Source organism: Macaca mulatta, chromosome 14 (assembly GCF_049350105.2).
Source record: "Macaca mulatta isolate MMU2019108-1 chromosome 14, T2T-MMU8v2.0, whole genome shotgun sequence".
In the NCBI taxonomy this organism is placed as follows: domain Eukaryota; kingdom Metazoa; phylum Chordata; class Mammalia; order Primates; family Cercopithecidae; genus Macaca; species Macaca mulatta.
Window position 1 is genome coordinate 93,719,719 of NC_133419.1, and position 22,725 is coordinate 93,742,443.

The 22,725-nt window shown below is 42.7% G+C and overlaps 1 protein-coding gene across 1 annotated transcript in view; it reads left to right on the forward strand.

Moving 5' to 3' along the window:
• The window catches only part of LOC695935 (protocadherin Fat 3), a 97,470-nt gene that overhangs the window by 54,788 nt on the left and 19,957 nt on the right, over nucleotides 1-22,725 (forward strand). The window contains exons 11-13 of the mRNA XM_015115462.3: nucleotides 8,362-8,496; nucleotides 10,284-10,441; nucleotides 17,857-18,325. Of these exons, the coding sequence (XP_014970948.3) occupies nucleotides 8,362-8,496; nucleotides 10,284-10,441; nucleotides 17,857-18,325 (762 nt within the window). The remainder of the gene's footprint in view (nucleotides 1-8,361; nucleotides 8,497-10,283; nucleotides 10,442-17,856; nucleotides 18,326-22,725) is intronic.

A 22,725-nucleotide genomic window follows, 5' to 3' on the forward strand; every position in this document is an offset into this window, starting at 1 on the left:
GTCTGAAAAGGATGCCTGGAATTATCTAGGTGACCAGGATAGGAGATTGAAAACCAAAGGGCATAAGAGCCAAGGCATAGAGGTGAGAACTGTTGTGTAATTCAGTGCATGGATCAAGGCAGGGACAGACAGATCAGATAATGTTTATCAAACCATGACCAGTTTGCATGCTGTTTTTCACACGCATGCAGTTACATTTAACTCTTACTATAATCCTAAAGGGTAGGTCTCGTTAACTTTTTTCAAAAATTAAGGAAACCAAAACTTGGAAAGGTCAATTGACTCACTCAGAATCACAGAGCTACAGAGCTAGTAGATGACAGAGCCAGGATTCATCCTTGACTGTCTTATTCAAAGCATTTTTTAACCACAGCAGCTTACCATCTCTGCAGAGATTTGAAAGGAACTCAAAAGTTTCCTAATCCAAATTCCCATGCACATCAGACATCCTATTTTCTATATTCCTGGCATAGTAATTCAGCCAAGTTCAAGCACCAGTACTGGAAGCTTACAAGGAAGCCCTGAGATTATCTTCTGCCTAATAGCATACCAGAACTTCTCTCCTTGTCACGTCATTCAGCTGTATCCCTCAGAGCCACGCAGATCCAACCTGACTAACCCTGCTTCTACAAACTGCCTCTAGGTAACTAAGGATAGTTGTTATGACCCTTTGCATCCTCTTCCTAGCCAAACACAAGAAATTCCTTTGCTCCTTGGCAGTAAACAAATGTGTGCTATAAAAAGTTATAGGTGGTGTTATTGGGGCACGGAGGAAGCATAAAGGAGGGGGTTATCAGCTCTACTTGGAGGACTACAAGAAAGGCAAGGGAAGCAATGAAGCATGTCATAATAGGTCTTTGCCAGGTAGAGGATGCATTTTGTTTACTTATTCTCTTGGCAGTTAATTGAATACTGTTTTGCACCAGGCCCTGGGTGGGGTGCTGGAGGTACGGTGGTGAAAGAGGCTGATGTGATCCCCATTCCCATGGAGAATGAAACAGCATCATACATTGAGCAAATGACAGAGAGCTCAGTGGGGTGGATGGTAAGAAGTCAGGACAGTCCTTGGGAGGGATACGGTAGGATAGGTAAAGCAGGCCTGCTGACAGGTGGCCACTGCACTTCTAAGAAGTGCTGTAAAATAAAATGATGACGGCTTCTGTGAGGCAGTCAGACACTTAAAACATGTTTGTGATGTGTTTTTATATAGCACAGAAGAATCTGAAATTGGGTTTGCACTTTGGCTGGGGTTTGTTAATGCTAATTTTCTGAGGAGAGAGCCAATCCCAGTGGCTTTGAGTAACCTTCAGTGTTGTCTATTAATCTTAACAGGTTAACGCCCTACAAACTGGGAAGTTTCTATTTTTCATTCATAAGAAATACACCTTGGCAGATCCCTCATCTCCAGAATGCATGAGTCCCACATTGCCAGGAGAGGTGTAGAGGTCCCCATCTTGGTGGTGATACCAGCTTCTCAGTGTATGTGTTTTCCTTTCTATATTCCACCCATACACAGCTGCCCCAGAGGAGGTCTTGAATGAAATTGCACTTGGCCTTTAGTGAAATCATACAGAAAATATGGCTGAGTCAAGCAAACACCATTTTGGATGATTCTCTGCTTCCGAGAGAACCATAAGAAATGACTTCAAAGTTGAGACTTCCGTTTTTTAAAACTTCTTACAGGCCATGAATTAAGAAGGGAGCTTTTTGACTTATGTGGCATTTGTCAGGACATGGCATGTGGGTAAAGCACATGAATTCAGGGCATGGGATGTTTACCATTAGTTATTGGATTATTCAATGTAATGAGGCAGCAACATAAATCAAGAGGCTGAATCAGCTTAAAGTGGCAGCATAATAATCACAGCTAGATACTGATGTATTTGCTAAAAGCAGAGACTTAATCCAGGGGGCTGCGGGACTGCTGGGCAGAGAGGAGAGGAGAGTCATAAATATGGTAGCGAAACCTTTTAAAACCTCCAGAGGATCACCCTTCTCCTCCCTGCATGTTCCAAAGCTTTGATGCTTCTGTTCAAGTGAATTGTCTGTTGTCACCTCTATCGAAAGTGACCTAAATTTCCACCTGAGCAAAAAAATCAGAAGGTGGAAAACCGTTCAGGGAATGGTCACATGGTGTGCGTGTTTCTCCTGGTGGACAAGGTGCGTGAAAAAAACATCTGCACCTGAGATCGAGAAGGTGGTGCAGGGCTCAACACAGGTGCACGTTCCTGTGACGCAGATGAGTAACAAGCCCCAGGCCTTATTCTATGCCTACAGTGCACACAGTATTTCATATTTCCTATCACCTACTGTGGACTTACAAATCATGAATCTCACCAAAAAAGGACAGCAAGGGAAAAGTTACACCTGAGTTCAGGACTCTGCCATGTTGCTGGGTCAAGTTTGTGTTTCCAGTTTTGACCCTGTAGTAATTTGTTTTTATAATAAATTTTTTTCTTTACAAGTTGCTTTCACATACCCTAGCCCATTTCATTCTCACAGCACTGTAAAGAATTATTATCTTGATTTTTCAGAAAAGGAAATCGAGACCTAGAAAAGACAAGTGAGTAGTTCAAGGCCACACAGTGACTAAATTAAAAAATTAGCCAGGGCCAAAATCCAGGTCTGCATCTTGTTAATGCAGTATCCTTTCCTGTTTTACTACCCCACCTTCCTGAGAGAAACTGGGAATGGGGACAGGGCTTACTCTGCCTGCTTCGTGACAGGAGCTACACACGTCTGATCCTGTCCTGACATACCATAAATGGCATCAGTTGGTTTGATGAAGTGGGACCCTTCTCCTTTCATGCTTACTGTAGTACCAAATGATGGATGTCTGAGATGCAGAGCATGTCGGCCTATGAGCCCACATCCCCCAAGCTGTCACCAAACACAGCACAAGTTAATTAAAGCTGCATTACTTCACGATAGCTAATAAGATAAACTTTCTCCCAGAAGCCAGCAGGAGTTGACACTGGTACTCTGAAGCTGATGGAGCACTGTCTGCCACCAGAGAGAGGGTCTTCAAGGCTCTTAACAATAACAGGTGTATGTACTTCCTGCAAAGGGGATGACAGAAACATGTGGTTTCTAAAAGCATGTTAACCCTTTGGCATACATTTAAAGCTTACCAGCTTTTATTTAGATAAAGAATTTAGGGCTTTGGCTGGAAAGAGGGTTGCTCTCCCCAGAAAAGTGTTTCCTGGACCCAGACATGGGTATATCTGAGACCAAGGGGGCGCATGACATTGTTCAGGCTTGGCATACAAAGGTTAAGTCTTTCTGACCATATATATTTCAGAAAGGGCTTAATTTTTTACAATAGTTCATAGAGAGGAAAGAACTGCAATATGGGATATGGGTATTATTTCCTTTTGAGGAATCTGTTTTTCAAAACCTAAAAGTTTTTATTAGGCATACACTGAAGTTTGCACACATGATCACATCTGTCCCCTGCTAAGGAGGATGTTCCATTTACACTGGCCTGCAGATTCTAATCTGCCTTCATACTTCCTTGAGCCACAGGAGAGTAGGCCCATGAGCAGAGCAAAGAGACAACAGCAGCCAGAGCCCAAATGTTTATGGCTGAGCATTTCCAGGCTAGAACTCAGGGAGGAGTCCCCAGAGGATTTTTAAAACATCAAGAGGTACAAAAAATATCCTTGCCAAAAACTATCCCATTAATCCTAAAGAACCTATTTAAAACAGAAAGAAAAGGAACATAGAAAAGTCATTGCTGCTGGAATGAATGTAAATACTCATTATTATATATCTAATATTTATATTGATATTATTCATTTTAGAATGTACTTATAGTATTTATATTTGGGTATTTTTAAACACATCCTCAAGCTACAGTTTTCACAGTGGGGACCGGATCTATCATAATGCATTAATTAATGACCGTGATTTAATTAGATGACATCCTATAGACATCCTTCTTATGACAGAAGGAAATAAGAAAAACAGCTATGAGGCTGAGCTCCAGTTGCTGGTCTAAGTACCTCTGTGCTTTAATCTGAAACAGGAGATATGGGTAAGAAAGTGAGGAACCCTGTTGTCACAGGATCCTTGGGGTGTTGCTTCTCCAGCTGAAAGCCTCTATGGTCGGTGGCACCTTTTGCCTGAGTATTTCTCACACCCACTGGGCTTCTTCTGTCCACTCAGCCCAGCAGGCTTCACTTGGCTCACACTACTGGCCCAGATCCCACACCTGCCAAGGGCGAGCCACGCGTGGAGTAGCGAGGGGTGTGTGGGCCACTGTGCACAGCCAGGCACGCTGGCACATGAGCAAGCACAGGGTTTGGCCACTGTGCACAGCAAGGCACGCCCACTGCTATGGCAAGGCAGGCAGCTCCCGGTGCTGGCCCACGTACCAGCTCTGTGTGAGGCCCCAGCTGGACCAGATGTACCACACATGGCTTCTGCTGCAGGCACTTGCATCCAGACATGCAGAATGCAGTGGTGCCCAGAAGCTTGGAGATGGCAGGAACCATAGAGCCTCAAAGAGAGTATCACAGCCCTGACTTGGGGATCCCCTAGGTCTGGGCTTCTTGAAGGACTGCAGCTCTTCTCTCCTTCTTGTCACCCGCAATGTGGAGAGCAGGGGAGGTGTTTTTCAGCCCTGTTTGTATTACAGCTCTTTCAGTCCCACCATTCATCAGGTCCCAAGTTTTTGTCCCGTGTCCAGGAAGAATGAGTTACACAGACAAGTGGAAGGTGAACAAGGTGGAGAGAAGCTTCAGTGAGTGACATAACAGCTCTCAGGAGATCCACGGTGGGTAGCTCCTTACAGCAGGCAGGTTGTCCCAAGGAGTATCCAGCTCTCAGCAGAGAGGAGACCCACAGTGGGTAGCTCCTCTCTGCAGCTGCTAGTCTGGATATCTGAGTCTGGCAGGATCCAGGGTTTTTATGGGCTCAGAAGAGAGGACGTGCATGCTGATTGGTCCATAGCCGGCCATGGGCAGACCCAGAAAAAGCACCATTTAAGTTCTCACTCCAGTCCGTGGACTACCTGGAACTCACAGCCCAGCCCCCAGGCTTCAGACAGTCCCTGGCTTGAAGGTGGGGCATCACTGGGGACCTGCCCTTTTCTGCCCAGGAGCCTGTCTGCCTCCTGCCACCATCAATGTGTCATCCACGGTACCCAGGCTGTTCATGCTGAAGGGCGCCTACAGGCCTGTGCTGAGCCACCCTGAGCTCCCCTGCAGCCTCCCTCCTGTGCTCATCTATGTGCAAAGTTCAGATGGGCCCAAGGCGGCAGGTGGGCTGCTGTGTTAGCACCACCCTGAATGCACGCATACCCAGCCAGGTTGCAACAGAACCCAGGTTTGGCCACAACTTTGCTCAAAATTGAAGTGGGTACTAGGAGCAGGGAGAGGCCAGGGAGCAGGAGCAGGCACTTCTGAGCTTGCAGGGGAACGGCGTGGGGCTTCCTGGTCTTCCAAGAGTGCAGGGATGCCCAGGTCCAGAGCTGTGGCTGGGCAGCTGTGGCTGTGCCCAGGAGTGTGGGGCTCACACTTGCCAACTCAAGGGAGGGTGGGGCTCCCACCTGTTCCCGGCTCCCATTAGCCCCGTGGAGCATGCCACCCCAGCCACGCCTCCCCTGCTGCAGCTGGCATCTTCACAGTGGCCATTCCAGACAAGCTATCGCTACCATCACTGTGCTAATTACCAGGGCAGGACTGGTGGTAAAAGAAAAGGCCAAAACATGTGAATAAAAGGTAGAAGTACCCAAATGCTAGATTTGTTCTGAAATACAGAGTTTAATTTTTATTGTATTCACTTATAGCTGTTTTTTAAAAACGTTACCATTATTCCTACAGGGATAAATATCTCTGCTATCATGCACCTGAAATTATCTGGCCCTTTTTTCCCCCTTTGGAACAGTGGCTTTTAAACTGGATTTTTGATGACTCAAGGTTTCTTTGCAATGCAGCCATTACATTAGAGCAGAACAGTAATATCTATAACTGTATCTCAGAAACACAGAAGCTTATAAAGAGGTTGAGATTTAGACTGGCTTAAATAGAAGGGAAAAGGCATGTCCACAGAATAGAAAGTAACAGATTTCTTAAATACATAAGCTACTGTTTCCATACGTACTTGAAAGGTAATGCCCAAGTAACCCAGAAGTTACATCTGTTTGATAGAATGCATGTTGTGATTCATATATGCACATTGCCACCTCCACATGGCTGAGGTTAGTATTGGGCTCAATTTGCATTTTAAGCATAGACTACTAGTCAATATTTAGGAGCAAGCTAGACGTGTGCAGGCTATCAGAGACTGAGATGAAGTCACATGTGAAAACAGCAGAGTCAGCTGGTAGGGTTGTGAACTTATTATGAATAAACATTAAGGCAGGCCTGAGGTTAAGCTGCTAGCTATTTGTTAGCTCATTCCTTTGTTACTCAAAGGATCTCATCCTTCATGCCTGAGTTAAAATACTCCCTTCCTTTGGGAAGACTTCTGACATTCTACCAGGAGACAGAATTTTTCCTCCTCTGGTCACTCCATTGTGCTCACATACCTGCCAAAGCAGTTATCTTATTATAGTATCGTCATGTGTTTTCATGTTGTTTCCTGAGGCGAGAGAAAGAAGGCATCATTTCCTTTCATCTTTGTGTTCCCAGGCCTAATACCTCTTTGGCCCCAAACAATTATTTGTTGAATAAATGCACCAAAAGTTATTTAAAAACAAGTTTTCAAAACCTTCTTGAAATAGGTCATGAGATGGTCACACAGCCGTTTTAAGTTCCATGAATATTGATTAATACATGGCAGGACTACAGATTTGGTTGGGGAGGAAAATAGGGAGATATATTTCAGGGCACTTAAGTCTTATAGAACCATTTGTAGAGTTCTTTCCAAATTTTTAGTTAAAATGCCTTTATCTTCTAAGACTTTGTAAGCTGGATCAGTGCCAAGAGTGTCTTTTATGACTGAACTATAAACCAGTGGAAAATGGGATTTATGAATTCTGAGTTTGCTGGTGCTACTTATATTGCTCCTGTCAAGGGTTACAGTTTTTTAAATGTTTATAAGTAGTTAGCATTAAATTCCTGCTTTCTTCTGCACAAAGAAATGACTGTACCTTGGGACAATATGCTTTTTTTTTTTTTGAGACAGGGTCTTGTTCTGTTGCCCAGGCTAGTGTGCAGTGGCATAATCATAGCTCACTGTAACCTCAAATTTCTGGCCTTAAGTGATCCTCCAACCTTGGCCTCCCGAGGTGCTGGGATTACAGGCATGAACCACTGCACCTGGCCGGGACAATATGCTTAATGATGAGGAAAGACTTGGGATGAAAAGGAGCATGATCATAGGCCAGATCTGGCCGAGAAATGAGCTGCTGGTATGCTGCACATTCTCAGTTCACGGGGAAAGGGCGCTCCTTTGGGCTATGCCTAACCCATTTAGGAAACCACTGTTTGAGTTGTGGGTTATTTTTAATTTGTGTCTCCTTTTTTATAATTATTTTACCGCTGAAACTCTTACCAGGTGGAAAATGGCCTAATTACATGTGAAATACTCAGGACCTTTGGAAAATGTGCTTCCTTCAGTGGGTTCATATTTAACTAAAATAGTTAAATATGAACAGTTCTAAAATAACTCACTTGGGTCCTGAATTCTGCCTTACTCAGTTAATCTGCTTTCCAGGATTTCCCTTCTGAGGGATTAACTTTTCATCTTACAGTGCTGTGAACATCGAACAGGTAGAAAGGAAGTCTTCCCTTGCCGAGGATAATTCTGCTGTTTTTTGATGGGGCACATCAATGTAGGGCACATTTACAGCTAATCAATAACATAGCATGTAGTAGAAGGGATTAGGAAACAATGTGAGTCATGCTTCTACAATTTAAAATTAGTCATACTTTTCTTTAGAAATGTCTTTTTTTCCCCTCTGAAGTCAACCCCCAAGTTCTGAGGGCAGGAGGGAGGTGCAGAAGAAATCTAAACTCAAGGGATACATTCAAATAGCCTCCAATCTGCAGAAACTCCACTCCAATAAATACTACAAGCCCTTGCATTGTGATCTTTCTTCAGCTGAAGTTGGTCCAGGTGTAACTTAACATATTTTAGCCTAAAACGAGGAGCTCTGTTTACTCTTTGTACCTAATCTGCATAAGTCTGGCAGTGAAATTTGGCAGATGTAGGGATGTTGGATGGACATCCACACCAGATGAAGCCCATTCAGGTGCCCCTACTTCTGAGTGGCGTCTTTGTGACTCAGCTCGGAGCCCACATATCCCAGCTCTTGAGCCATTTGTGTGTTCCCTTTGAACTTTTTCTCTCTTCCCTGGAGTGCAGGGTGAATCCCTTTGTGTACTGATCATGCATATTCCACCTTTGTCACAGGAGGACTGTGCCCGGGGTCCAACGATCCTTGTGTGGAGAAGCCGTGTCCGGGAGACATGCAGTGTGTCAGTTATGAAGCCAGCAGGAGACCGTTCCTCTGCCAGTGTCCACCAGGAAAGCTCGGAGAGTGCTCAGGTGCAGAGCGGAGTGGAATGATGAGGATCTAATTTCATATTCGTGAAACACTTGCCCTTGAGTAAATTACACCATCCAAGTCCTCCCAGAAAACGTTTCTTTAGGCATGCAGCATTTTCCTTCAGAATGAACCATAGCTAACATCCACACTCACATTTACTTAGGATTTATCACAGCTGCAGCTTGTGCTAAGGGAACATGTAAAGACTGTGGGCTTCTTACATAATGGAGAAGACTACAACGAGTGTTTTTTATCACGTCTCATGTCTGTTAAGGGTGTGAAATTATGGAAAATAAAAGGCTGTTGGTTGGGCAGAGGAATCTGAGTATCTGTGGCATGGCCTTTGATGCTCAGGGTGCTGCACGAATCCACAGCCGCAAAACCAGGACCCACAGAAGGCAGAGCCAATCCTGTTGACCTTCCTTAGAGTCAACCCCATCTGGTGAACCAAGTAAGGAGACTCCCTACTGGAAATTTCTAACTAACTTCATGTTCCAGCAGGAGAGGCGCTCACCTCTGCATCTTAAGGAAAGAAAAAAAAAATCAGTATTTAAGTTATTTTAATCTAAATGATCCTGTTTCTGATCTTCATTCAGTTTCTATACTTCATTTGATTCATATATTCTCTGCCACTTCTTTACTCAAAAAAGAATATTCTTCATTGTGAGTACCAATAGAATCCTCTTCAGGTATATTTAAAATACAGGCACATTGATAACAATTTTGGGATCCAATAAATAGTTGGAATAAAAACATAACTATGCCTAGTATGGGCAAGGAACTTTGCAAGAATTGAGTTCTAGAAATTCAGGCTTTGCAAAGAGAAGCACTGTTCCTAAAAGTAGAAACCAAAGCTCCTTCTTAGCTGATTTCAAGAATGGAGCTGCAATTAAGTAAAGGGACCACCTGGATGCTTACCTAAGTCATGTAAGGCTTAGAATTAGAAGAAAATTATACTGTCCCCATGCACATAGCAGGTGGATGTGCAGGGGGATCACAAAGCCAAATCTTCTAAGTTTTGGAGTCACTTCCTGCTGACTCTTCTCCTTTCTATCTAGAAAACTTCTGATTATCTATATTTATTGTCCATTTGGTATATTTCCACACATTCCACCTTACACCCCAGCAAGGTAGCTGTTCAGCCATTACTTTTCTTGTTAAAACATAAAGTTGAAAGCAATTTTTTTAAAAAGAGTAATCTCAGAAGTGAGCAATCAAGTTGGACAAAATTCAAGGGGAGCCTCGAAAGTAATGGTCAGAAAGTGAAAGTGTGACTACACGAATTTCCTTTATATCAGTTACCTTTTTGCAAAATTAGTGCAAATGACATAAATTAGCTATTAGGCATTAGAATACTTGGGGAACATGGATATCATTTGGAAATGGTTTTGTTTTCTTTGTTTCATGGAGCTGAAAGTTCTTGAATGCGTAAGTGATTGGGGGTTAGGGGTATCTTTTAATAATGCTCATTTTAGAAAGTAGGAGTTGGAGATTTTGTAACATTAAGAAAATCCAAGTTGTGGAATGTACCAAGTGGCTCTTGGCATGAGGCAAGTAAAATGATTTGGTGTCTGACTGGTTAATATGTTTTTCACTTTGAAATTAGAGTGTGATGTGAAATGGAAAACCAGTTTGTAATCAAAAATGATTTGTCCTCAATGCCTTCATTAACTTCTCATGCATGGTCTTTAATCAACTTGGTTGTTGGTTGTTGGGTGATTTCATGTGTCTCTGCTCCTTTCTGGATGTTAAAAATACATATGCCTTCTCATAACGGTCTTTTCAGGGCACACTTCTCTCAGCTTTGCTGGAAACAGTTACATCAAATATCGGCTTTCTGAAAATAGCAAAGAAGAGGATTTTAAACTAGCTCTGCGTCTTCGAACCCTGCAAAGCAATGGGATTATAATGTACACCAGAGCAAATCCCTGCATAATTCTGAAGGTAATTAAAATGGGTTATCTTTTTCTGCAGTCAGTTCTCATGTTAGTGTTTTGGCTCTTGGATTGGGGAACGGCTGAAATCATTTTGTCTTTTAAGTTCAGAAGACCAGAAGCAGACTTCTGGGCAAAGGGGAGCAGCAGCAGAACTGGGAAGGGAGCCAACATCCCATTTCCTTTTGAACATTCAGCTTCAAAATTGGCTCTTGGTACATGGGGCATCTCTCTTGAGAGTGGGTTCAAGGGCTGGCCTCCTTTGAGCTGTAATCGCTCAACAGTTCATTAGAATGTGTCTCCTAATCAATTCCACAACAGGGGTGGTCCTTTAAAAGAATTGGCGGTATCCTTTTCTAACACATGGGTCTATCCCCACTGACTTTTGAAGGCGATTTCTGTTCTTGCTCAGGGAGGAAATTGGAGACAGGAGGTATAAGAGATTTTCTATATCCTATCATGACCCAAGTAACCCAATTTTTCAGTCATTTCCTAGCCTCAAAAACTCTCCTAAAGCAGCCAGATTTATTTGAGAGCAAGTCTGACATCTATATTCCGCTCAAGGATTCCGGTGCCTTCGTGAAAACAATAATAATAATGGTAATGGGCCAGGTGCAGTGGCTCACGCCTGTAATGCCAACACTTTGGGAAGCAGAGGCGGGTGCATCACATGAGGTCAGAAGTTCGAGACATGCCTGGCCAACATGGTGAAACCCTGTCTCTACTAAAAATACAAACTAGGCATGGTGGTGGGCACCTATAATCCCAGCTTCTTGGGAGGTGGAGGCCACTACACAGTAATCTGGGTGACAGAGTGAGACTCCATCTCAAAACAAACCCCCCCAAAAAAATAAGCAAATAAGATAATAATAATAACAGCTTTTTGTACATCATTTATTTTTATTTTACAGCTAATATGATAAGCTTGTTATATGTTATCCCCGTTTGATCAAGAAGAGGACAGTGGTTCAGAGAGGTTATTTTCTCGAAGTTGCACATCTAATAAGTGATGAGGCCTGGACCCCACACTCTAGTCTCTCTCACTCCATGCTGTTAATCTCCACACTATTCCTCACTCTCCATCTTGCTATTACAGCTCATTTTTAAAAAAATCACATTCTGGGCATCTGTAGACCAGATTCAGCCTTCTAGGATGGAGGAAAGATGGCAGGAAAAGGAAGAAGACGTGTTTCATCTCATGCTATTCTCACCAGGTTGCTATGTCAGCCTATCGTAAATGCTCTTCAAAAACATTCAGAGTCCGTCCAGTGGAAAATGCCCTTTCACGTGGAAATGGCAAGAAATTGTTTTCTTCCCAAGGTTTGGGCTTAAAGGGTACATGGTGGACCTTTCCAGCTTCTGCCCTTTGGTTGTTTGATATGTCAGATTCAAGTTGATTAGGTGGCCCAAGCTTTAGTCCTAAAGACAGATGAGGAAGGAGAGAAATAGAGAACATTAAATGCCAGTGGGTTTCTCTTAATGATCACATAGGGCTTTACTTACCCACATCTGGTATTGCCAGGTATTACTTGATGGCCATAGTTGAGTGAGTGGGGAGTCGAAGTTTAAAAGTTGGTTACTTTTGTAAGCAGTCTCCCACTATCCTTATTCATTCAACTCAGAATTCTAATTTAAGATCTGGAAAGGAAAGCAATGTTTTTAAAAGAAAATAAGAAAAGTACTTTGGATGCACAGTTTTAGAGAATGATGCATTCAAATCAGATATTCATGGTGAAAGAAGAAAAACTCAAAAACCTAAGTCCTGCCTTTATTTTCTCATGGCCCCGGAAGCAGCGTGCCTTGGGTCAGTAGATCATTTTCTAAATAGCCATGAGGGTTGAAGTTTTGCTTAATTGCTGGGAAAGTGTTCTGAGCATTCGGGCTCTGTTTGGGCCTCACTGACCTTTCTCCTCCTTCATGCTCTAACAGGGCTGGTGGTTGAAAATAGTTTCTATTAGTAAATCTCTTATAGAGCATTAAATCTGAGAGGGAACAAAAATATTGAACCTGAATGGCTTGATCCTAAAATGGAGCTTGTAATTTGACACTTCACTGGCAAAAGTCTAAAATGTGCAGATCCCTGAGGACAGGAAAGAAGAATAATTAAGCCTTTTAGGCAGCTCCAGCTCCTAAGGTATATTGCATTTCATGAAACAAGCATGTTTCTGAAAGTTGTGTAAATTGAATCTCGGTAAATGGAATTCTAATAAACTAGAGATGGATGCTATTTGAAGGAACCCTTCCATTAATCCCTTTGTGATGTGAATAATCACTCCCAATCTGTCTGTTCTAAAGTTTGCTTTTCATATGTTGGGTTTGCCCAAAGCACGACACAGCTGTACTAAACTATTGCAGTTATTCTCCTACAGTCGCCAGGAATATCCACTAAGGGGATTTGAATCTGTTTGCTTAACATTTTCAGCCTCATGCAAGATTTAATTTCCTTGGCGTTAGGTACAGTATGTGCCTTGCACTTTGGTTCAACAACTAAGCTGAAATGCTTTGTTTAAATTGCACCTCTTGGTTGTTTATATTTTTCCGGTCAGAGCACATTCTCTAAAAAGTACTTAAAGTACTCAGTGGGGTGAAGGGCGCCCCTTACAGACAATTAAAGAATTGCACAGAGACCTTGAGAAGTGAAAATACTCACAGACAAAGAATATCACTGTCTCTCAGCAATAATAAAACGCACTCGTTCTTCTGTTTACCATTGATACCCTATCTTCTTCCAAAAGAAATTCAAGGCTTACCATAAGCATCCAAATGCAATAAAATGAAAGTACTATTAAGATGAAAATACAAGGTTAAGAGCCAACCAATGAAGTCGGGTAGAGTAGAATATCATTATGAGAAGATCTAGACCAAAGAGAACTACTTCAGTAGAGCCCAAACCATAACTGAGTTTCCTGGCAGCCAAAGCAACAATGAAAATAGATAGGTTCTGTGATTCTCCTCACACCTATAAAAGAAACATGGCATTCTTTCTCAAAGGGAGATCTGGAAAAGATTTTTTAAAAAGAAGAAGAAGAAGAAAGAAACATGTCAAATCACCAGAAGAGATGTAAGGAGAAATCAGTAGAACAGTTTATCTCTGTGTCAGTCTTTCATCTCTAATATTATGGCAAAAGCACAAGGAGAATATGATTGTTAATCTAGAACTATCACATTTTTTGGGGGGGGGAGGAGTTATAAATGATTGATTGCTACATTGTGATGATTCTGAGACATGGCTAGCTTCAAACCCCTAAACTGAAGGGAAGATAGGGAAAGCTCATTTGGTTTGTAAAACAACCCACTTGGCATGGCCAGATCTTTCCTATTATATAGATCAAAAGAGTAACAAGGAAGCTCCCTACAAGATTTGAGAGTTTCAGTGATCTATTTAAGAATGTCACCAAAAAGTAAGTTAACCTTAATAATTACATTTTGTAGTAATAATAAAATACCTAAGAGTTTATGAAGTACTTTCACATACATGTCATTTCAATTCTCATTCCCGTTGCATGTAGGTATGAGTGTCTACTTTTTTTGCCTGTGAGGAAACTGAGGCTCAGAGAAAATTCAATGACTTGCTCAAAGTGACAGCCAGTCAATATCACTTTGGGTCTGGGCCTATGACAGAGGAGAGCTGGTTGGGGAGTTAGATATCTTTTGATAAACTCCTATAGTTTATCAAAAGAAGAAATTCAGAGGGCTGGGATGATTATGCATTCATTTACTCATTTAAAACACTTAATGTATACCAAATGGCTATTAATGGCAGCCTTAAAAATCGGTTTTTGTATTTTTGTTTGTTTGTGGGGTTGTTTTGTTTTTTGAGATGAGATCTCACAATGTTGCCCAGGCTGGTCTCAAACTGATCACTTGATCCTCCTGCCTCAGCCTCCCAAGTAGCTAGGACTACAGGCACTTGCTATTGTGCCCAACTCAGGGGAAAAAAAAAAAGTTTTTAAAACATCCCTTTTTCAAAGAATACTGAATAATCCTCTTACAAGTTCCATGATTATTATGCATTTGCTATAACCACACACCAAGGATCTGAAGCAGTAAGACTTCATGCCATAATTTACACTTTTTACTCAAAATCCTACTTTCCTGCAAAAGTGGGACTTCTTAGAACTCTGATGTCTTGTCTTCCAAGCCCCAAGATACTAAAAATCCAGGGGAAAGCACATCACTGATTTCAAATGATCCTTTGAATCTAAATATTTTGTAACATTAGAGCAACACTCTCTCAATTAAGTATTTCATTGAACAAATTACCTAGCTACACCCCAACCCTAGCAAATCATTTCAGTATCATTGCTATAGACTTTGCTTACACTTTCATGCACACCTCAATTTCTATTAAAATAGCTTGCCCTCTGATTTGAGAAAGCATCATTCTCTTAAAGAAGACCCTTAAAACTAGGTGAACCCTACTCTGAAGACAGAGAAGAATTAAATGTGATCGGAATATGTTTTCCGGTGTGAGAGAGCATAGACATGAAAAGACAAAGTGTTCTTTTCACTCCCCGGAATAATACACCTGTGCAATAGCAAAAGATTGTTAACTTTTCACAAGATAACTTTTGGCATCAGTGTTCTAGTTTGTCATATAAACAAAGCTGGTAATTTCAACCTCCTAGAATTTTGACAATCCAAATGATTTTTGTTTGTAAGAGGCTGAGAATCGTGTAGGCATCTGGCTTCCTTCATTCAGCAATGTTGCTGCTGTTATTTTTGCAACAAAAATAAAAATAAAAAGGAAGCTTAACCGTGCTGTGTTAGTATGGGATAATTTTATGTTCCTCAGTTATAGAACTCTGATGTATTTGAGTGCATCGGAGTCTTGTCATTTCTCCCTGGTGAATATGTAACTTGGTGATTATTCAAAGAGGTAGGAGGTGGGGGTGACAGAGGAGAATGAACCAAGTAATATGTTAATTGAACATCTTTTTACAAAAACTTAGATAAATTGCACTCTCACCACCAATTTTTCATAATAGACTGAGGACACCAGTTTGTAGCCACAGAGTTAGCAGGTGGACTGTGCCAGAAAATACTCCCCAAAGTCACATTTGGTGATTTATTACTTACATTAAAATACAAATATGTAAAGTATCCAGGAGTTGCCATGGAGCAAGTATTCTGGTATGATTTACAGTATCTATTCGTTCAATTTTGTGGAACCGAAAAAAATGACAAAGATGATAGCATAAGATTACACGTGAGGCCAGGCACAGTGGCCCACATCTGTAATCCCAGCACTTTGAGAGGCCATGGCGGGCAGATCACAAGGTCAAGAGATCGAGACCATTGTGGCCAACCTGGTGAAATCCGTCTCTACTAAAAATACAAAAAATTAGCTGGGCGTGGTGGTGCTTGCCTGTAATCCCAGCTACTCGGGAGGCTGAGGCAGGAGAATCCCTTGAACCAGGGAGTTGGATGCTGCAGTGAGCCGAGATCGTGCCACTGCACTCCAGCCTGGTGACAGAGTGAGACTCTGTCAAAAAAAAAAAAAAATTACACCTGAAAGCTCTCTGAAAAGAACATAAATAGTTGTCTTTTTACATTTGCACATTTGCATGACAGAGCAGAGTATGTATGTTCTAACTGTGTATGATATGGCTAATCATTCTGCAGTGGACACAGTAGCCTTGGAAAATAAGCCACAGCAGTTCTCTCTGCTCTCCAGACCCAACCCAGAGGGGCCAGACCATTCTCTCCAGGAGACCTGAGTGGTACATGACAAAGCCTGAATTTGATTCAGCATTCCAAAATTCCCACAGCTCTGTCTGCTTCACAAAGCTCCCTGCCTTCTAGATACACATGTTTATGTGGCATGACCTATGAAATTTTATGCAGGATGAAGAACATGGAGCTACAAAGGCAGAAATGAGAGTCCCTAAGAATTCAGTTGTCTGTACTGAAGCATAGAGAAATATGCCACGTGTGAGAATGAGAGGTGCTATGATAATCCTGAATATGTCTATTATGAGTTAAACGTGTTTCACAAAGACTGCTTCAGTCTATTTCTGTGAATTCATTTTCTCTGTACCTCCTTGGCTGTTTGTAACCTGGAAGCTCTGGGTTGTCCTGTCATTTCCTTTTCTTTCCTCTTTCTTTTCTTTTCCCAACAAGTGTCTGTTCTCTGCACAGAACTGTGAATGCCAACAGACTGGTGTTCCTGGCATGACTCAGACACTGGCCTCCACAAGGTCCTCTTGCTGGTCATAGACATAGGCCAGAAAAGAAGCTTTTGTTTCACAATTTCTGGCTGCGAATCCCTTCATGAGCAAATGTACACTTCGCTAGACAGGGGTGCAGCCCTCATTCCCCGGATCCCAAAGCCACCTTGCATTTCTGAGAAATGTAGAACTGGGTGGACGACACAGGGGATTCAAAGGCCTGTTTTCTTTGCAGCAGTTGAACCTGGGGCTCCATGGAGGGCCAGTCCCTGCTCTGCAGCTCTCTGCCAGCAAGGATCCTCCATAGCACATGCTTTCTTCCTGTGTGTGATGTCTCCTGGGATTAGCCTCCTGGGGGCAGTGATGCCCTTGCTCCACCAATGTACTCCAGCTGCAGGCTGGTCTCTGTTGTCGCACCCCAAACCAGGGCTGGGAGCATTCACAAAGTGTGGGCCATTAAACAAAAGATCCTTCTGGAGGGCCAGGTGTCACAAGTGATCGAGATATTTTAAGCAAATAGCCAAGCCCTGAGCACCTTGGAACTTAACCTTCACCTAAACCGTGAGCATCATCCTAACAGACTATTTTAAGAATATGCTAGTGTTTAATATAGAGCAGCTTTTAAATCTTAAATGTATACAAAGCCGGGAACTAGGAAATTTTTCATTTCTACCAGGCCTCTTTCTTTCCCCTGTGGCGCACTCATATAAATGTATTCAAGGAACATATTTGTGTGATTATTTGATTAATGGCCATCTACCCTACTAGACTGTCAGCCACATGAGGGCAGAGATGATAACTCTATTTGCTCAGATGGTCTCCTTGGCACTTAGTACACTGCTTAGCATATAGTAGATGTTCAATAAATGCTAATGAGTTCACCGAAATCATTCCTGTGGTGGTAATGACTAAGAAGGGTGCAGAGAATAAACAGACCCCTAAACCAGATATTGCTGGGAATTTTAAAGGGTAAAGACCCAAGGAGTAGAAACATTCTTAAATATAATTGTGGATATATGAAGGTGTGCCCATATTATTAATCACAATAGGTGAAATGTAAGGATGCATTTTCATGGCAGGTAAGGGGGAGGCAGAGTGGTTAAAAATCAAACCACAACAGATTTATGAGTAGGGCAAAAGTCATGTCCACATTCCAGCCTTCTTGTGAAGCCCCCGGGCCGGCCAGGAGCAGGGTGTAGGGAACATACTCCCAGTTGAATATTGAGAAGTGCTGCACTGTTCCTTCCCCACGCAGATTGTGGATGGCAAGCTGTGGTTCCAGCTGGACTGCGGCAGCGGCCCAGGAATCTTGGGCATCTCGGGCCGTGCTGTCAACGACGGGAGCTGGCACTCGGTCTTCCTGGAGCTCAACCGCAATTTCACGAGCCTGTCCCTGGATGACAGCTACGTGGAGCGGCGCCGGGCACCCCTCTACTTCCAGACGCTGAGCACGGAGAGTAGCATCTACTTCGGCGCCCTGGTGCAAGCAGATAACATCCGCAGCCTGACTGACACGCGAGTCACACAGGTGCTCAGCGGCTTCCAGGGCTGCCTGGACTCGGTGATACTGAATAACAACGAGCTGCCACTGCAGAACAAGCGCAGCAGCTTTGCGGAGGTGGTGGGCCTGACGGAGCTGAAGCTGGGCTGCGTGCTGTATCCCGACGCGTGCGAACGCAGTCCGTGTCAGCACGGGGGCAGCTGCACTGGCCTGCCCTCCGGGGGTGAGTATGACTACACAGTGGGCACTGGCCTGGGGGTTTAAGGGGAGAGGGAATGAACTGCAGGGGGATCCCTGCCCTCCCAACGCAAGGGCTCTACTAGAGAGGAATATTCATACCCAGGATGCTTTCCAACCTTCTCAATCTGCTTTAGGGAAGCCTCAGCTCTTGACAGTTACAGGAGTGTCCAGTTTTGCCAATCGTTTGCAGCTCCCCATAGGTGCAGTGCAGTGGCACAGGGGCCCAGAGAAGCCATCAACTCCACCCACTCCCCTGTTCTACCCCTGGCCTTTCAAGCCAGAGGAGGTTGGACGAATAGGACCCCCTTTTAAATATGCCCTCATGAGCCACCTGCATGTCACTGCAGAATGATAGTAGCGCTCTGAGTTATGACACCCACGCACATGAAATTGCTGACCAGATGTAGACATGCAACCTTACTAGAAGCTAAGACATACAACCTTACTAGAAGCTAAAGCTTACTAGAAGCTGTCCACCAGGAATAGAAGATCTTGGAACATACTTTCGCAATGTGTGTATTAAAAATAAGTCTAGTTACAGCTTTATAATGGAGTAGAAAGTCAAGAATAAGGAGCAGAAAATTTACATAAAATCTCAGGACAGATAAGCAGGCAATGAAGGCATGATGCTTTACTCTAATATTTTTTTTCTCACAAAGTACATCATGAAGAAGAAAAAGGAGAGTAGGCATAAAAAAGAAAACAAGAAAAGGATTTATAGAGAGTTTCTTTTGTTTGAGGGAAAAGCCAAGATTATTTAAGTCCCAGGAGTCTAGAGATAAAAGAATCCCTGACTTTACCAAGATGCAGTGTCTGTGTTAATGTAAACTAGGTCAGACATGCTCCCGGTTGAAGGCTTGCCACCTCCCAACAGCCCAACCACTGATTCCACTTCAGCCCCTTTGCAGAGTCGCTCAGCAGTCGTGTGATTAGCAAATTTAAACCTTCCTCACAAATCACTTAGAGATTCTGCTGTGCACATTACCATCTAACGTTCGTGAAACCCAACTCCAAATTTAGAGTCCATTTTATTATTAGAATGTTATAAGCTGTCCATGAAATGATGCACTGTCGAAATACAGACCCCAAAGTTGTTTAGACTTGCATATGTTACTACCACAATGAGGGCCAGGTACCCTGGGGGGAAATTTCTGTCGTCTCGATTTAAGAAATCTATTTGCTGTTTTTACTGTCTCAGCAGTATATGTAAATAAAGGGTTGTTATGGTGCCATAATTCCCAGATGATGGGCAGTAACTATACTTCAGTGGTTCTATAAACCAGCCCATTATGACAAGTCATGGCCAGTTTTTCACCAGGCGAAACAATTCTGCTAGTGTGAGCCATCTACGATATATAAAAGGAGCATATAATTAAATTGGGTTGAAATAGAACACCACTCCATGTCAAATGCTGGGTACATAGCCACAAATTGTAACATACTTTTAACGATGGCAGGACGTTGTTTTTGCTGGCAGGGCTATGGGCTTCCACAATGGATTATCTTTAAAATAATAATAATAATCACTGTATGAGGGAAAGAGACTAGGGAATCTTGCTTTGCAGTGTGCATTTTACTTTTCAAAAAATTTCATGAAATCCTTTAGCTAAGTATTCAGTGGAAGTATGTTAATTAAATGACTATGACCCACATGGGGAATAGCAATTTTCTCTATTTTTAACTCTCTTCATTTCACCATATTTCAGCACTGATGACCCGCTTGCCATATACTTTTCATATAACCTAGAGAACTTGTCTTGCCCTCCCTAGGGCCCCAGCCTTGCCTATAGAGCACACTCTCCCATCTACCTCTTTGTCTTCCTGTTCCCTTCTTCCTTCTATGACTGGGCATTGGATCAGGATTCTACAACAGGTATTCTTTCTTCCAAGGTGAAATAGCCTCTTGTCAGTTCAATTTTCTCTTTTGTCTCTGGGGGCTTATGTTTTCCTAAAATGAAAATGGTATCTTTTCTCACCTTCGTCTATACAGCTCCCTTCTCGCAGTCCTATTATCTCTGTTCTGTTGCGGGAGCCCTGCAGGAGCATCCCACATCAAGCCTATTCCCAAGCCTGGCCAATGGGTTCTTATCTCAGTAGACACCCAGACGGGTCCCGGGCGGGGGAATTTGGGAGTCTCATGACAGCAGGACTGGGCCCAAGGCTAGCAAACTCCTTGCCACTCACCAGGAGATCCAAGAAATCCAGGACTTCTATTGCTTTCCTAGGGAGCCAAGGGCACGAGATTCCTCTTCTGATGTGTGAGGAGGTACCTACCTCTTCCTGGCTATAGGGGTGAAACCTTGGCTTCTAAGAAAAGTGGAAAGAGAACCCATTTTCTTGCCCCTATTATCTGTATCAATATTATATCAATAGAGGAATTTTTGCTATATCCTGTATCCTATCTGCAAATTCCTTAAATTGGTGCCAAATAAGGGAGAGAAAAAAGGCAAGAAAAGAAAGAATCAAAATTTGGACTTCACTTCATGCCTATGAAACTATGAAGCTAATTATAAGGTTACTTAAAAGAAAAATCCTCTGAGCTGTGAGTGATAGTTTAAAAAGAACAATAAGACCAAGTCTTTAATGAAAGAATATTTATGCCTTCAAGAATTCCCTCTGGCTGCCAGGGAAGTCTAATCACAGGAAGAGACAGTGTTGTTCCCCCAGATCAAAGACTAGGCTGCGTGAAGTGTTCAAAGGGGAAATTTGGGCTAGAGATAGTAGAGGCAGGGAGCTGGAAATGAGACTCCTTGCACATGAGACTAATAACAAAACTTAATTGTTTGAACATTTTCTGTTGTTTGGACCCTGTGCTATGTGTTGCTCTAAAATTTTAGGACACATGTTTTAGCATAAGCATCCCCTTGACCACTGAAGAATCCTGCAGTATTGGTCATTGGCTCTCCTGGCGGCAGACTCCACTCTCAAACTGAGGCTATCCTAGTACATTCAGAATTGTTAAAGCAGGCAACACACAAGAAGCATTTTTCTTTCAGGGGTGCAGGATTCTGCCCCAACCACCTCTAAGCCCAATCAAACCCTTGGCGTGAAAGTCAGGGAGGCCACAACTACTAGCTTGGAATTACACAGTCAGCAGGTTTGATCAGCATTATAACTCTTGCTGTCCCAGGAGCAGGCCATAGGAACCTCAGGGGAGTCAGATTCCAGAACACTGACTTGTAATGAGAGTATAAATATGACTCTATAAACCAACCACAGAGAGAAGGCTCTCTCTCGGTAAAGCCTTAAAATTATATGTATTTCATAAACATTAACTGGAAATAGCAACCACTGTGGAGAAGCCATGACTAGGTCCCATTGTGATCCCTGCATTTCCAGATGCAGTGGGCAGGGATCAGCCCAATGTCTGAATAATAATATATCAACACCCACAGTTTGCATAAGGAGTACTCAGTCCTCCATGCCTTATCATGCTTAGCTGAAGCCCATTAATGAAAAACACATTTGAAGCCAGGCAGTCACCATGCCATAAATAGTCATTCAGGCAGCATGGCATGAAACCAGAAGCCTAACTCCTGAAATGGAAACTTGGGGAAATTCTTAATGGTAAGAGCTACCGCTTGTTAGACTCTTACTATGTGCTTAGTAGTGTGATAAGTGCTTACCTTGAAAGTGCTTATGCCATGGGACATTTAATTCTCACCACAGTACTCTGAGGTCAGTACTATTCTCTCCCACCTACTCACCCTCATTTTACAGATAAAGAAATAGGCTAGAGAGGCTGTCAGTAGCCTGGCATCACATAGCTAGTAAAGTGGTGAAAGCACACTGGCTGGGTGCAGTGGCTCACACCTGTAATCCCAGAGATTTGGGAGGCCAGGAATTCAAGGTTATAGTGAGCTATGACCATACCACTGCACTTCAGCCTGAATGGCAGAGCACGACCTTTTCTCTAAACAAAAAAACAAAAATTAGTTTCTCAAAACAGTATGTAGTGGTATTGGTTTATATTTTTTCCTTAAATATGCAGTGGTTAAAAAGAAAAACAAAAAAATATTTTAAAAGTGGGAAAGATGGGATTTGATCCATGTTTGTGGACCCCTTCCCCACCAGCCTGTACTCTTAACTCTCGCTACTCAGAGTGTGTTCCAGGGACCAACAGCATTGGCATCACTGGGAATGTTGGAAAGGTAGCATCTCAGTTCCCACCAGAAATCCACTGAATCAGAATCTGTATTTTAACAAGATCCCTAGGTGATAGAGTGATTTATCTCCCTGTCTCTGAACTGTCCTGAATCCTGGGGAAACTTTGACTTTTTTTTTTTTCTTGTATTGTATATAATGGTTCTCAAACTCTGAGATGCATCAGCATCACCTAAGGACCTTGTTAAAATGAGACCTTGTTATAGAAGACCCATTTGA